At 43.6% G+C, this 14488-nt stretch overlaps 1 protein-coding gene across 4 annotated transcripts in view; it reads left to right on the forward strand.

The window, feature by feature from the left end:
• The first annotated feature begins 9383 nt into the window (after positions 1-9383).
• STX6 (syntaxin 6) overlaps positions 9384-14488 on the forward strand; it is a 53276-nt gene continuing 48171 nt past the window's right edge. For 2 of the 4 annotated variants that reach the window (XR_012033138.1, XM_072831021.1), the window contains exon 1: positions 9384-9719. Coding sequence is in view for 3 of the 4 variants with exons in the window: in XM_072831021.1 (XP_072687122.1) it covers positions 9685-9719 (35 nt within the window). In the remaining variant the exon portion in view is untranslated. The remainder of the gene's footprint in view (positions 9720-14488) is intronic. The other 2 variants (XM_072831020.1, XM_072831022.1) reach the window with 2 other exon arrangements.

Genomic DNA, 14488 nt, shown 5'->3' on the forward strand with positions numbered 1-14488 from the left:
GTTCATTACATGAGCTGAGTCAACCTCCTTACTCCTCATCTTGAAGTGGCGATATTTTCTTAGCCTACCACAAAGGGTTAGTGAGACTCTCACATGCAAGATAATGTGTAGGGTAAATATTATGGTCGTATTACTGGAGAGTTCTTTGGCAACCAAATGTGATATATAAGCTTTGAGCTTCTAGTAATATCACCCATTTCCTCCATCTTCCCTTCCTCTTCCTGTCATTTGTCTCCTCTCCTTACCCCTAGTGTTTCCCATTTCTGACTGTGGTGGGATTTTCTGGATAAATTTCTATAGAAATTTATCCAGAAATGTCTGTCTTGTTCATTGTCGTATCTGCAAAAGTGTTTTGCATATAATACCTCATCAACCAACATTTGTGGAATTAATGCACAGATGATTTGAAAGACCTCTTGACTGTTGAGTTCTGAGTCACCACCTATGGTGGTCACCCAGACTGACTTCTAGACATTGCCTGCAAAACCACTCAGGAGTACCAGCTCCTTGCTGAGTGAGCAGTTGCTTAAGACAGAGAAGCCTGGTGCTTCCAGCCCATGGGCCTTCTTATGTATTTAGGGCAACAGAAGGCATTTGCTTTCCTAGGGACATGGATCCCCTGAAAAAAATTTAAAAATCCTCCTACTCAGTTGATACCTCTTTACACCCAGTAAACAAGTCCAGAACCATGGTTTTCTCTTTCTGGTATCTTCTGTGACAGATAGGGCTTATGGTGAGAACTAAGAAACAGAAATTAACCCAGACAATGGATCTGCTTCACAATTCAGTGACTCTGAAACTCTGACCACATCCCCATCTCCCTGAGATTCACTAAGCTAGTAAAGAGAAACAAAAGGAAAGGAAAGGAGATGAGCAAAAAAGACAGGTAGCAATGTTCAGAAAGAAAGTGAGGAAGTTACCAGGAGGATCTTTCCAGAATGGCTTCTACCCCTCAGAAAGTGAGTGACATCAAAAGTCTATACACATGAGCCAGAAACAGTCTAGCTGGCCATCACTCCTGCAAGTCCTGGATTTAATAAACATACTTTCCCCCTCCTTGGTTTCATCATTTCACCACAGGTGTTAGGAAGACAAGCTGTCCCCTCCCAGGCTACCTCAGCTTTTGGGTTCAGAGCAAAGAGAAGTTGTGATACTCACAGGCTGTGCTTCACTGTTAATATAATGATGAGAGGTAATGAGAGAACCATCAGCCCCTCTGAAGTCCTTCTCTTTCGGAATCTTGGAATTGAAACACTGCCAGGTCCCCGTGGATTTTTCTAGAACCTTTACTCCATCAGCTCTTGCTCTTCAGTGACTTAACAACTGAGCAACACCCAAGGCCCTCTCCTAATAAAAATAGGGATAAATACTTTGTGTCATCAGTGGCTAGATAGAAAAGAGAGACAAAATGGCTGTGCTGAGCGCCTTCCAAGGTGACTTCTAACCCTTCTCACACACTGCTGGCTCCTTTTAGTGTGCCTGTCTTGACTCTATTCCCAAGTTTTAAATATTTATGGAGCACAGCTATGTGCAAGGCACAGAAAGACTAACAATACCTGGTCCCTTAAGGAACTCAAAAGAAAAGAAGTCTTTGGATCTTCCCTGGAGCTTAGATTTTACCCAGGGTCAACAGAGAAGATTCACACAAAACTTCTAGGAATTGGAACTCCCTGCTCTGCCTTCTTACAATCTTAGACCCCTTTTGTCTGATACAGTATGCTGGGTTATTTTTAGCTTAGGTCTATTTCCCTTGCTACTCTAGCACCCAGCACAATGAGCTCAAAAAATGCTTGTTGAATAAAGGAGGGCAAGAAAAAGTCCTAGAAAAAGATTCTGAGGGGCAGCCACTTAGCTTGCTTGATTAGCAATGCCCAGGATCAATCATGGCTATATCATCATCAGGAGAGCCTGGTACATTGGGAAACAGCAGCTTCAGCTTGTCCAGGGAGCTGGGGGACAGGCCCAGATGGGAAAGAGGAAGTAGAGGAGAATGAGGGAGATAGATGAGTGGAGGCAGGCTGGCTTGCACTGGGGCTCAGGGACCTGGGTCTGCATCCCAGCTGCTTGACTTTGGGCAGAATCCCAAATTGCACCAAGGCTCAGTATCTTCAACTTTAAAAGCAAATCCTGGCATATATTGCACAAGGTTGTTGAAGTATCAGAGAAGTTCTGTTTACTATGCATTTGGTAGGCAGCAGAACTATAAACATCAGTTTCCTTTTGTTGTAGGTTAAATAATGTCCCCACCCCATCACCCTAAAGATGGCCATATCCTAATCTCCAGAACCTGTGAAAATGTTACCTTACATGAGATTTAGCAGGTATGATTAAATCAAGAATCTTGAGATAGAAGATTATCCTAGATTATCCGGTGGCCCCACTGTAATGACAAGGGTAATGAAAAGGTCCTTGTAAAAGGAAGGCAAAGGGGTCAGATTCAGAGAAGATGTGACAACGGAAGCAAAGTTGAAGGGATGCCATTGTTGAAAGGGAACCTAAACCAAGAAACACAGACAGCCTCTAGAACTGGAAAGAGAAGGAACAGATTCTCCTCGAAGGCCCCAAGAAGGAATGCAACCCTCTCAACACTTCGATTTTAGCTCATGAGACCCACTTTCAAACTTCTGACCTCCAAAACTGTAAAAGAATACCTTTCTGCTGTTTTAGGTCACTAAGTTTATGGTCCTTTGTTATAGCAGCAACAGGAAACTATTTGTCTTTTATTTCCCTAAAGAAAAAAGGAGCCAAATAAAAAAAACCTAATATCTGGCAACCTTTCAGCCCCTCCTAGCACTTTCTCATCTCAGATCTTTATGTTTCTTCCCTTCCTTCTTCCTTCTCTCCTTTGTTCTTCCCTCCATTCTTCATCTAACAATGCATTTTAAAAACTGGAGCAGCTTTAGTAGTCCTTAAACTCTTAAATAAATAGATCTGATGACAATCAAGATCCTGAAGGACAAATGAAGCCTGACCCACCCACTAAGCTGGGAATCACTGGGGTAGGGACGAGTCCTGTGAATTCTCCTTGGGAAGAACAAGCCTTCCCTCTGAGTATTTGTCTATCCTTAAATCTCAGGCTGCACTTTTCAGTGTCCTGTGCTTATCTTGTTCACTATGGATCCCTTTAATTGTGTCTTGGCTTTGCGCGCACGTGTGTGTGTGTGTGTGTGTGTCATGGTTTTTTAATACCTACGTATCATAAGGCCCATCTGAAGACTGATCCAATGGGACAGGTCATCCTCAAAAACCAAAAGATAAATTATTAAGTTAGCAGCAGGGGCTTGCTTGTTAAACAATGCTGTTTTCCATATAATGTAGTTTATCACAATTAATAGTTTCCTCTCAGCTATTTTAAAAAATTCAATAGGCGTGCATGTGCTCAAGCATATGAGTGCTTGTGTGTGTGTGTGTGTGTGTGTGTGCGCGCGCACAGGGGTATGTGTGTGAAGTCTGATCTGAGCCATTTTCTGTGCTTAGGTGAAATCAATTTGCTAATTTTTGAGCAAGACTAGCCCTTGTACAAATGGGCAGTAGAATCCTGTAGCAAAGAACACGGGTTTAGGAGTCAGACAAATTTGTTTTCAAATGGGGCTCTGCTACTTGTACCAAAGAGACTTCAGGCAAATTATCAACCTCTCTAAGCCTCAGATTTCTCATGTGGAAAATGAGGATAATAACAGAATCCTCCTAATAGAGTTGTTGTGAGGATTCAATGAGATCCTCAGTGGTGGAACCAAGAGATGACCCGTTACCTGTTGGGACTTTCAGGCACTATTATCACACAAACAATCACTGTCCACGCTCTTGAGCCATCCCTGATAAACTTGTAGTTTAAGAAAAGACAGTGGATCTATCTTGTAACCTCAGTTCAAGTCTCCTAGCCCCGCCAAATAAGTTCTAAAACCTTCCCTATGCAGAAATTCTGCAGCCACTTCTGAAGATTATGCATGGATATCACTTAGCACAATGTCTGGTACGTAGTAAGTAAATGTTAGCAATCATTGTTCCTATGTTTGTGATTCTCTCATTTACTAGGAGAGAATCCCTGTGCGCTGACAATTTCATAGAAAATGGTAAAAGTCAACCTGCCCTCCTACAATGGGTCACATTCACTGTTTGTCAAGGGGGTCATTGAATCCAATAACGTATTTTAACTTCTAATACTTACCAATATCCATTCATTCATGCATGCCTAAGTTGCCTTATTCTAGAAAGGATTTAAGACTGCTAACTTCTGATGTAGTTTTTGCATATGTGGTCACTTGGGTTTCTCACTTCTCTTTTTTTATTTTTTATTTTTTTACTTTTTGTATTTCTGATTATCTGAGTAAAAATTGCCAAGCTTTTAATACATTTCCTTTTTTGTACATATAAAAATTTTCTATGTATAAAAATGTTTGTATATATGTATAAATGTGTATATAAAATGAGCAAAGTGTATATATGTATAAATGTGTACAAAAAATGAACAGTGTATGTAAAAATGTATATCATATATATAATTTCATGTCTTGCTATATTCCATACCTAACATTACACACTTTTAAACATTTCTAATAACCACCAAATGTATATTCCAAAAATTCTTAATCATTTGGGTGTTTGAGTGACTCAGTCAATTAAGTGTCAGACTCTTGATTTCAGCTCAGATCTTGATCTCAGGGTCATGAATTCAAGCCCCACATTGGGCTCCACACTGGGCACGGAGCCTACTTAAAAAACAAAATTCTTCATCACTTTTTAGTGTTGGGATGTATAAGTTACCTAGAATTCCTCCTTATTTATTTTCAACCAGTGTGTAGAGGGTAAGAGTAGGAGATGTTGGTAACATCTAACAAGAAGAAAGAAAACATAATCACTGTGTGGCTATTTCCTGTGGTTGGGGTTGGGTAACACAGCCAGCCATAGCTGGATCAATGGAAACCAGCATAAGTGAAAGTTTCCTGGAGCATTCTAGAACATACATATGCATATCAGGGTTTTTAAAAGATTGGGAAAATGATGAAGAGTGTAATACCTGATGTGTATGTAACATTTTTCTCCCTTACTCTGTGCTGTTTCAAAAAGGAATTTAGGATTAACTCTACAACAAAAAACAACCCAATTAAAAACTGAGCAAAAGGGATGTCTGGGTGGCTCAGTGGTTGAGCGTCTGCCTTCTGCTCAGGGTGTGATCCTGGGGTCCCAGGATTGAGTCCCACATCGGGCTCCCCACAGGAAGCCTACTTCTCCCTCTGCCTATGTCTCTGCCTCTCTCTCTTTTTTATGAATAAATAAAATCTTTTTAAAAATAAAAATAAACTGGCAAAGAATTTGAGGGGCACTTGGCTGGCTCAGTCAGTAGAACATGTGACTCTTGATCTTGGGGTTGTGAGTTCGAGCCTCACATTGGGTGTAGAAATTACTTAAAAATAAAATCTTAAAAAAAAAGAATTTGGACATTTCCCAAAGAAGATACACAAATGGCCAATAAGCACACAAAAAGATGCTCAACATCACTAATTATTAGAGAAATGTAAATCAAAACCACAAGATATTGCTTCACACCCGTTAGGATGGATGCTATTAAAAACAAACAAACAAAATAACAAGTGTTGGAAAGGATGTTGAGAAATTGAAACCCTCCCGCACTGTTAGTGGGATTGTAAAATGGTGCAGCCATTGTGGAAAACAGCCTGGTGGTTTCTCAGAAAATTAAAAATAGAATTAACATATGATCCAGCAATTCCACTTCTGGTTATATACCCAAAAGAATTGAAAGCAGGGTCTTGAAATAATATTTGTACCTATGTTCATGCTTCATTATTCACGATAGCCAAAAGGTGGAAGGAACCCAGGTAACCATGGATGGATGAATGGATAAACAAAATATGGTATGTACACACAACTGAATATTATCCAGCCTTAGAAAGGAAGGAAATTCCAATACATGCTACAACATGAATGAACCTTGGGGACCTCATGCTAAGTAAAATAAGCCAATCACAAAAAGACAAACACTGTATGCTTTCAGTTATGGGATTTCTACAGCTGTCAAATTCACAGGCGCAGAAAGTAGAATGGTGGTTGGCAGGGGTTGGGGGAGGGAAGAATAGAGAGTTGTAATTGGAAGAGAGTTTTGTTTTTGCCAAGATGAAAAGAGTTCTGGAAATGGATTGAGCAACAATGTGAACGTACTTACCACTACTGAACTGTATACTTAAAAATGGTTAAGATGGTAAATTATGTGTATTTTACCACAAAGGAAACATTTTTAATTACTTTTTAAAAAAGGGTTTAGGGTGCTTATAGTATTGCGCAGTTTCCAAAATGTTTTCACGTACAACATCCCAGTGGATCCTTAAAACAACCTAGTGAGGGAGCAGGTTGGGTATTTTCATTCCCATTTTAGAGTGGAAGAGATTCCCTTGTAGGAGTGTCATGGAGCCCCCACAGGTTTTAGGGGAAAGGGATGGCTCTGGTCTACCCTACCCCGGAATCCTTAATGATAGGATGTGATGTCATACTTTCTGATCCTCATCCTCATCTGATCCGTGGCCTAGTGGCCTGTGCCTGGGCCCCAGCAGGCTCGCTCCATCACTCACTCTCCTAACTGCAGACTCACTCAGGGACAGGAGGTTCTGCTGGATGCCCCAGGACTGTACAGAGATGGAGCGATAGCCTCTTTTCACAAAGGGACAGAATCTAAGTGTTATAGTTTGATGAGTTCTAACAAAGACATATAACTGTATAAGCCACACTGCTATCAGGATATAGAACATTTCCATCACCTCAGAACATTTCCTTTCCCAGTCAATACTCCCACCGCAAGGCAACTGTTTTGATTTTTTATTCCATGAGAATTTTTACTTTTTTTTTTTTTTTTTTTTTGTCAGGGGGATGGGAGGAGGTGGCTTTTTGCAGAGTGTTCTTCCTGAGTGATTGTTTATACCAGGACCTGGGGCCTGTTAAACTTAAAAAGAGAGAGAGAGAGAGAGAGAAGAAAAGAAAAAAAAGAAGTAGCTTCTTTTGTTCCTCCCTCATTTTAATTATAGCTTCCCTCTCCATGGTGCCTGTCTTTTGCACCAGTCTGAGAGTCCCTTGAAGGCAAGCACGAAACCTATTCATCTCTGTGTCCTCAGGGCCTGGCACATAGTAAGAGCACAATACGTGCCAGGCACTCTTCTAAGCATTTTTCACACATCAATTTATTTAATCCTTGCGATGCTCTATGAGAAAGGTGTTATGATGCAGTCAGTCCATTTCACAGATGAGGACACTGAGAGACTTAACAGCTTGCCCAAGAAACCATAGCCAGAAGCAGCAGAATTGGGATTTGAGCTCAGGCAATCTCGCTCCAAGTAGGGCTCTTAATCGGTATTCTCATCTGCCCCTCAGTTACATGTGTTTGTTGAATGAATGAACAGTGATCCTTTTTCGCCTTCCCACCTCAATATCTCTGTAGCCCAATTAAATGGTTCACTCCCCAAAACTTCTTTTTCCCACATCTGGCCTCACTGCTTCTTCCGGGTCTCGGAGAAGCATGGAGACTTTCACCTCTTTCCTCCCTAGCCTCATTTACTACCTACCTGCTTACTCGTACTCACTAATCTTTGTCTTACACTTTTCCTTAAGCTCTTCTTTCTGGCTTACCTCTTCATTCAGGACATGGAACCCAAAACCACCCCTCAGATGATGGTGAAGGCCCTGATAAGACCTCCCACCAGCCCAGACTGCCTAGACCTTTTGAACTAAACCGTTACTCGTGCCTGCACACATAGACCATAGAGTGACCTCTGAGATGACCTACAACTACCATTACTTCATTATAATACTACAATATCTGCCCAAGGAGGAGCCTAACATACAACACATATAGGCATGTTTCCTTAAGGCACTTGAGCAACCTTACGCCCACCTCTACAAGGCTTCCCCATCTAAATATTCATCCTAACCCTAAACAAAAGGAACCCATTCTACCTCTCGGGAAGTCATTCCCTGTGATCTCCTTATTTGCTGCAAATAATTTTTCAATGTGTGGCTACTCAATATGGTGCAGTTTCTGACTCACCAAGGCACAAACTCACGTTGGTTTGGTTGCACCTTTACAATTGCTGCCCCACTCTTTGGGAGACTAGGGGCTTACATGCATTATTATTTAACCTTCATGATAATCCACAAGCTAAATATTATTATTCTGTTTTCTGGATGAGAAACCAAATAACAAAATCCAGGTTCAAACAGGGTTTGTCTGGCTCTGAGGACTCTTCCATCTCCAAAAGGACTGGTGACCTTGAGAAAGTCACTTAACCTCCAAGAGTCTCAGATTTCTCATTCCTAAAATGAGGATAATAATGGTAATTACCTCATTATGAGAGCAACCGAGATAACAGCACAGTCCCTGACACACAGAAAGTGCTCAGTGATAATTAGCAATTAAAGTTCACAAAGCCTATAGTGTTCATGGATAGCATGAGAACTGGCTAATTGTAAGGACTGAAATGCTATCTGGAAGGGCTCTTGAACCACCGCTGGGAAGAAATTGCCATACCTGGCCTCCTGTTAGTCTCTCAAAGGAGGGCTCTCCAGGGAAGTGCTGTACACTGTATGAAAAAAATCACCTTACTGCTCACTTGGAGAATGCTCATTAGAAAATACATGCATTCTGGTGGAGAGTGCACAGTATCCGTAGCTCTGCCCTGCCTAGAGTGTGTGACCACAGGAAGTCTTGAAACCTCTGAACTTTGGTCATTTACAAATTGGAAATAATGCCTTCTCCCCAGGAATATTGAAATAACGCACATCCAGCCCATTAGGGCATTGAGGAACACATAGTAAGACCTACATAAAGGAGTTGTGCAACATAATCAAGAGTCAGATAAGGTATATGAGCGAGCTTTATGGCAAGGGCGAGATGGAATTAATTATAAATCAGTGAGAGTGACAAAACATGAGAGACAACTCTGGGAAACGAACAAGGGGTAGTGGAAGGCGAGGTGGGGGGGTTGGGGTGATGAGTGACGAGGGGGGCACTTGGCGGGATGAGCACTGGGTGTTATGCTATATGCTGGCAAATTGAACTCCAATAAAAAAAATAAAGTTATACCATAAAAAAATTATAAATCACATGCCATCAAAATAAAGTGTTAAAAGTGCAGGAAAGGTAAAAGGATAGTACGAATCAGGTCCTAGCGCAGAGCTTGAAACCCTAATTGGCCCCCCCAGTAGGGAGCAGGCAGCAGGGCGGGGCGGGGGCGGGGCCATACCGCGGGACCACGCCCACCCGCCTCAAGCCCCGCCTCCAGGGCTGCGTGACGCGCCGCCCAAGCCCCGCCGACGGGGGGCGGGGCTGGCCCTGGTCACGTGAGCGCGGGTGCGGAAGTGGTGCAGCGGGCAGCGTCTGTGGTTGGCCGCGGCCGCGGGTGCCGGGGGCGGGGTCAAGCCGGCCAGACGCGCCGGGAGGAGCCGGGGGAGGAGGCCGGCGCGGGGCCCGGCGTCAGGTTCGGGGATCCGGTGTGCCGGCCGAGCGAGCGCTGGAGCCGCGGCGGTCCGGTGCGCCCCGGCCTGCGCGCGCAGCTGCTCTGGGTTCCCCGGGCCGAGGCGCCGGCGGCTGCGGCAGGCCGGTGGGGTGGGCGGAGGGAGGCTCGGCGGGCGCGGGCGCCCTGTGCGCGGAGCAGGCGCGAGGCAGCCGGGGGCCGGGACGCCATGTCCATGGAGGACCCCTTCTTTGTGGTGAAAGGGTGAGTGTCCCCGAGGGCTCCGCTGGAGGAAGAGGTGGCGGTGCTGCCCGCCTGCACCTCCCCGCGCGTCGCGCTGGAGGGGGAGGGGAGACAAGTGGCGGCTATAGGGACGGCTTAGCTTGCAGGGCCATGACCAAGCGTCCAGAGACGTGCCCTCCCCGTCCTACCTGGACTGTGAAACCCGCCGTGCGCCCCGAGCCAAGCCGCTGGGGCAAGGGGACGCCTTTAGGGCTGTGCGCGGAGATGCAACTTGTTTGGGGTTCGAGGGGATCAGCAGCTCTGCAGGCGGCGGGGGAGACAGTCGTCCCAGCCCTCGCTGGGGTTCTAGTGGAGCACGGGGCCCTACTTCGAAGGAGGGAAAACAGCATCTGGGCAGGAAAAGGGAAATGGCCCTCCTGAGCTTTGTAGTTGGCGTTGCTGGGGGGTGAACTCCCATTGTCCATTGAGTTTGGAGCGCCGGCCCCAGAGCGGTGAGACCACAACACGCCCAGAGGCGTCTGAGCACGTTTGCAGGCTGGGTTGCGGGGGAGCAGGGCTCCGGCAGACAACTCAGTTCAGTGGGGGCGTTTGTACTGAGTAATAGGAGGGGAGGGAAGCAGTCGTTCGAACTCGGCGATGATGTTGGAAGGAAAACAACATGAAATCAGCCAAACTAAACTTTCCTCAGCTTTCTATTAGCAACTGGGATTTTCCCACAGTGCTAAAGGAAGTGAGGGCTTTCTTTTTTAACTCCCTGATTTCATCCAGGCTCTTTGACAGGTTTCCCCCATTTCTTATCCAGCCTTTCAGAACAGGACTGCCTTAACTTATTTTTCCTCCCCCCCCCCCTCCCCCGCCCCCTATGAGCTGTCCTGACTCCATCTTTGATTGCTCGGTTGTTTGGAGATACAAACTTTCTTTGCATTCTGTTATCTTTGGAGCCATTAGGCAAATGCAAAAAAGATGGATTCGCATGCTGTTGTAACTTGTCAGCTTTATGTTTTAAATGTCAGTCATGGAAAAAATCCGAGAACTACGAAGATCCCAGGTACTAATAACCACGAAGTGTCCCTTTGCTTGCAACTAGTTGCTGCTACCTTCCTATTTCTGTAGTGGTAAAAGCTGACCAGTTGTGTTTTTTTGAGGCTTTTTCTCAGAAAATTTACATGGTTCTGTAGGTGAAGTCCTTTGTTATCCATGATACAATAAAAAAAAAGCTTCATGACATTTCCCTAAAAGGTTTTTCTCTTCATCCTAAGGTAGATGGGGAAATGCAGAGTCATAGATTGATCAGTAATATGTGGCTCTCTACCTCGAAAATGTGTTGTTAGATTAGTTTAAGGGGTTAGTTTTTGAATGTTAAAGCCGTGTGTCTTTCCCTTGAATGAAAGTTCTTAATGCTTAGGTTGCAAAGATTACCTCTGGCAGTGGAAGCCAGGGATAATCAGAAATTTTTCGTTTGTTTGATTTTTAGTGAAATCTCTGAAAATGCTAAGCTCTGCCATCTTGGTCTTTTTTTCCTGGTGGTATCCAGTTGAGTCTCTCAGTGCTCGCTCACTGATCAGATATCACTGCTGTATTAGAACATTGGCCCGGATTCTTGGTTGACTTTTGTATCCTTTTGGCTCATGTCCTTAAGGTGTCTGAAGGAAGGGATTCACAATACCTTCTGCTGTAAAAGGTAAAGTTAGCCACATGGGTGTGTCCAGACTGTGATAGAATATCTGGGGGACTGTGTACCTCTGTTTATTAAAAGTATTGAAAATGCATCGCAGAATGTGGAAAGATTAAATGCTTAAATTGTGGCCCTTTGCCCAGAAGCTGATGGTTCTGAGAAGCAACTTACCCCCCAAATTAAGTAGAAATGACAGGTGATAAATTAAGCACTGAAGCGAATCTTACAGGTTAAGTGCCCCGGAAGTTCTGAGAAAAGCAACTCATTAGAAATGGTTAGGATTGGAAAAGCTTTTAGAAGGAGTAATAGGTCTTGAATTAGGTTTTGAAGATAGGTAGAATTGAGATAACTCAGGCCTGTGTCTCATCTGGACTCTTATTAAAAAGAGTCTCTTAATTGGTCTGCCTACTTCTAGTCATCTGCCCTTGATTATATTGGGTTAGTGCTGTCTAAAATATAATATGGGCCATATATGTCATTTTATATTCCCTAGTAGCCAGGTTAAAAAGTAAAAAGAGAGGCACTTGGATGGCCTAGTCGGTGGAGCATGCTACTCGATCTCGGAGGCATGAGTTCAAGCCCCACATTGGGCATAGCGCTCACTTAAAAAAAGTAAAAAGAAACTGGTGAAATTAATTTTAATGTCATCTTTAATGTAGTCAAAATATCTCAGCATGTGGTTAATATAAAGATTATAACGGGATATTTTACTCTTTTGTACTAAGTTTTCTAATTTGGAGTGTATTTTACACATATAGCCCATCTCAATTTGGACACTGAATTTTTCATCAGAAATATTTGTTCTATATTTAGAGTTCGTTAAATTTATAGAGTTGAAAATGTAGATTCACATACCCAAACATTCCAAACGTACTTGAAAATTTTCCAGTTACTGAAATGCTTATCAGTTTTTAAGTTGAAATTAATTGAAATTTAAAAGGTAGTTCCTTGGTCACACCAGTGCACTGCAGGCGTTCAGTCATCACATGTGAGGCCCACATTGGGCAGCAGAGGTATAGCTCTTGGGCAGGGGCTCCCTACTTAACATTAGTTAGTGGCTGGCTGTTGCATACAGAATAAAGTCCAAGCACTTCTTGACCACCACGATCCAGCCTTCCAGACCTCCACCCACTCTGCCTACCCACAGCTCAGAGTTCCAGCAAGGTCAGACTGAGTGATTGTGACCACAGTACTGGGTGCTCTTACTCCACATACACTCACTTTGCCTGGTTCACCCACTAAGTTTTGAAGATTCAGTGTAAGCATCTGCCCAGCCTCCAGGAAGTGCTTCCCCTTGGCACTTGTAACACGTTTTTGCACCTCTTCCTCTGGCTGTCTTTCATTATTATATTAGACTCTGAGCTCTGAGGGTTGGGACTGTTTATTTTTCCTGTATTTCCAGCCCAACACCTTGAATATGCAGCATAAATGTTAAATAAATACTCGTGGTGGTGGTGGTGGTGCTGGTGGTTAAGGAGTAGTGATTCATGGGTGGGCACATTGCCAGCAAATGCCCTGAGATGAGCATTGTGTATTAGAAATTATCAAGGAGAGCATCCCAGGTGGTGTAGGAAGTTTATTTAGGGGAAGTAATAATAATAGCTAACATTTAAAGGACGCAACTCTGATGCAGGCATTTTGTGCTAAGTAAGCAGTTTATAAAAATTTTCACTTGATGGGAACAGCTCTGCAATGTGGATACTAGCCACATTTTAGAGATGAGGAACTGAGGGAGCACAGAGGGGTTAAGTTATTGGCCTGGGGTCACACAGCTAATAAGTGGTAGACCCAGGATTCCAATTTGAACTGCCTGATTCTACTCACACGGTTAATACTTCATAGTACAGGTAGAAGAGGGTATAAGGTAGAAGCCATTGGAGATTTTTAAATCTGGGAAAAGGCATGAAATTGGGAGTTTTAGGAATATTGATTTGGTAGTACTGTTGGATGCATCAGTATGAGGGAAAGATTTAAAGGGGGACCAGTTAGCTGTTTTCGTCTGGATCTGCAATTCTTAATGCCTCAATGTTTGAGACTAGTTTTGTGAGGTTTTGACACTATCGATGTCCTGTTCAGAGCAGAGGAGAACACCACCACATGGGACAGCTAAGCTCTTAGGGCACATGTGGCCCTCACCTGGTGTAGACATTCACAGTGGTATTTACACCAGAACTCAGGTCCCTGAAACTCCAGGTGCTACTGAATCACCTCTGGCCTGCCCTTAACTTGTAGCCTCTCTGGTAGATCCTCTCCATGTGTTCTCACTGGGTGAGCTTGATTATTCCCATTGTGTCCGGTACTCCCTGTCTATCTCTGCACATCCAGGTCGCTCTGGCCCTGCTCTCTCACCTCCCTACGAATGCTGGACCAGACCTTCCTTCTCTCAGCTGTCCACTCCTGACTCCGCATTCTCATTCAGTCCCGTGTCCACTTACTTGGTCATCCTATCCTATCAGTGCCATCCCTCGGATATTTCTGGAATCTTCTCTCCCTCTCTAGTTATGGTTCTGCTATCCTAGTTCATGTCCTTGTTCTCTCCCACCTTGATTCCTATAAGCAACTTCTTCAGCAGGCCTTGCATTGCTACCAGATGTGTCCACAGAGACATGATCAGGTCATTTCTCTATTCAGCATCCTTTATTCTAAATACTTACTGAGTGTCTGGTTTTGTTTGCTGGGAGCTAAGGGTACAGCAGTGAACAGACAACATCCCATCCTTATGGAGCTTACATTCTAGGGACAGGAAACAAATACATGCATGATATGTCAGGTGGTGATCAGTTCTGTAAGAATAAAGGTGGGTAATAAGAAATGAAAAGTGGGTTCTGGATGTAATTTTTCTTTTTATCTGACTTTTTATCAGGAGGCAGTGGAGTTTGGTGAAACAACTGATTTTTGGTAATCGGGCTGACCCAACATTGGCATCTCACTTTTCAATTACTTGGTGTAACTTTTGTCAGTTCTCCTGTTTGAACCTATTTGTACAAAATGGCTTAGCAATATACAAAATTGACTTAACGATACCGTTTTATTGGTCATAAGGATTAAATGACTTAATGCGTGTAAATTGCCTAGCAGTTGGGGCATATATTAAAATAAACATTTTCCTTTGAAT

Source organism: Canis lupus, chromosome 6, assembly GCF_048164855.1.
Source record: "Canis lupus baileyi chromosome 6, mCanLup2.hap1, whole genome shotgun sequence".
Classification (NCBI taxonomy): domain Eukaryota; kingdom Metazoa; phylum Chordata; class Mammalia; order Carnivora; family Canidae; genus Canis; species Canis lupus.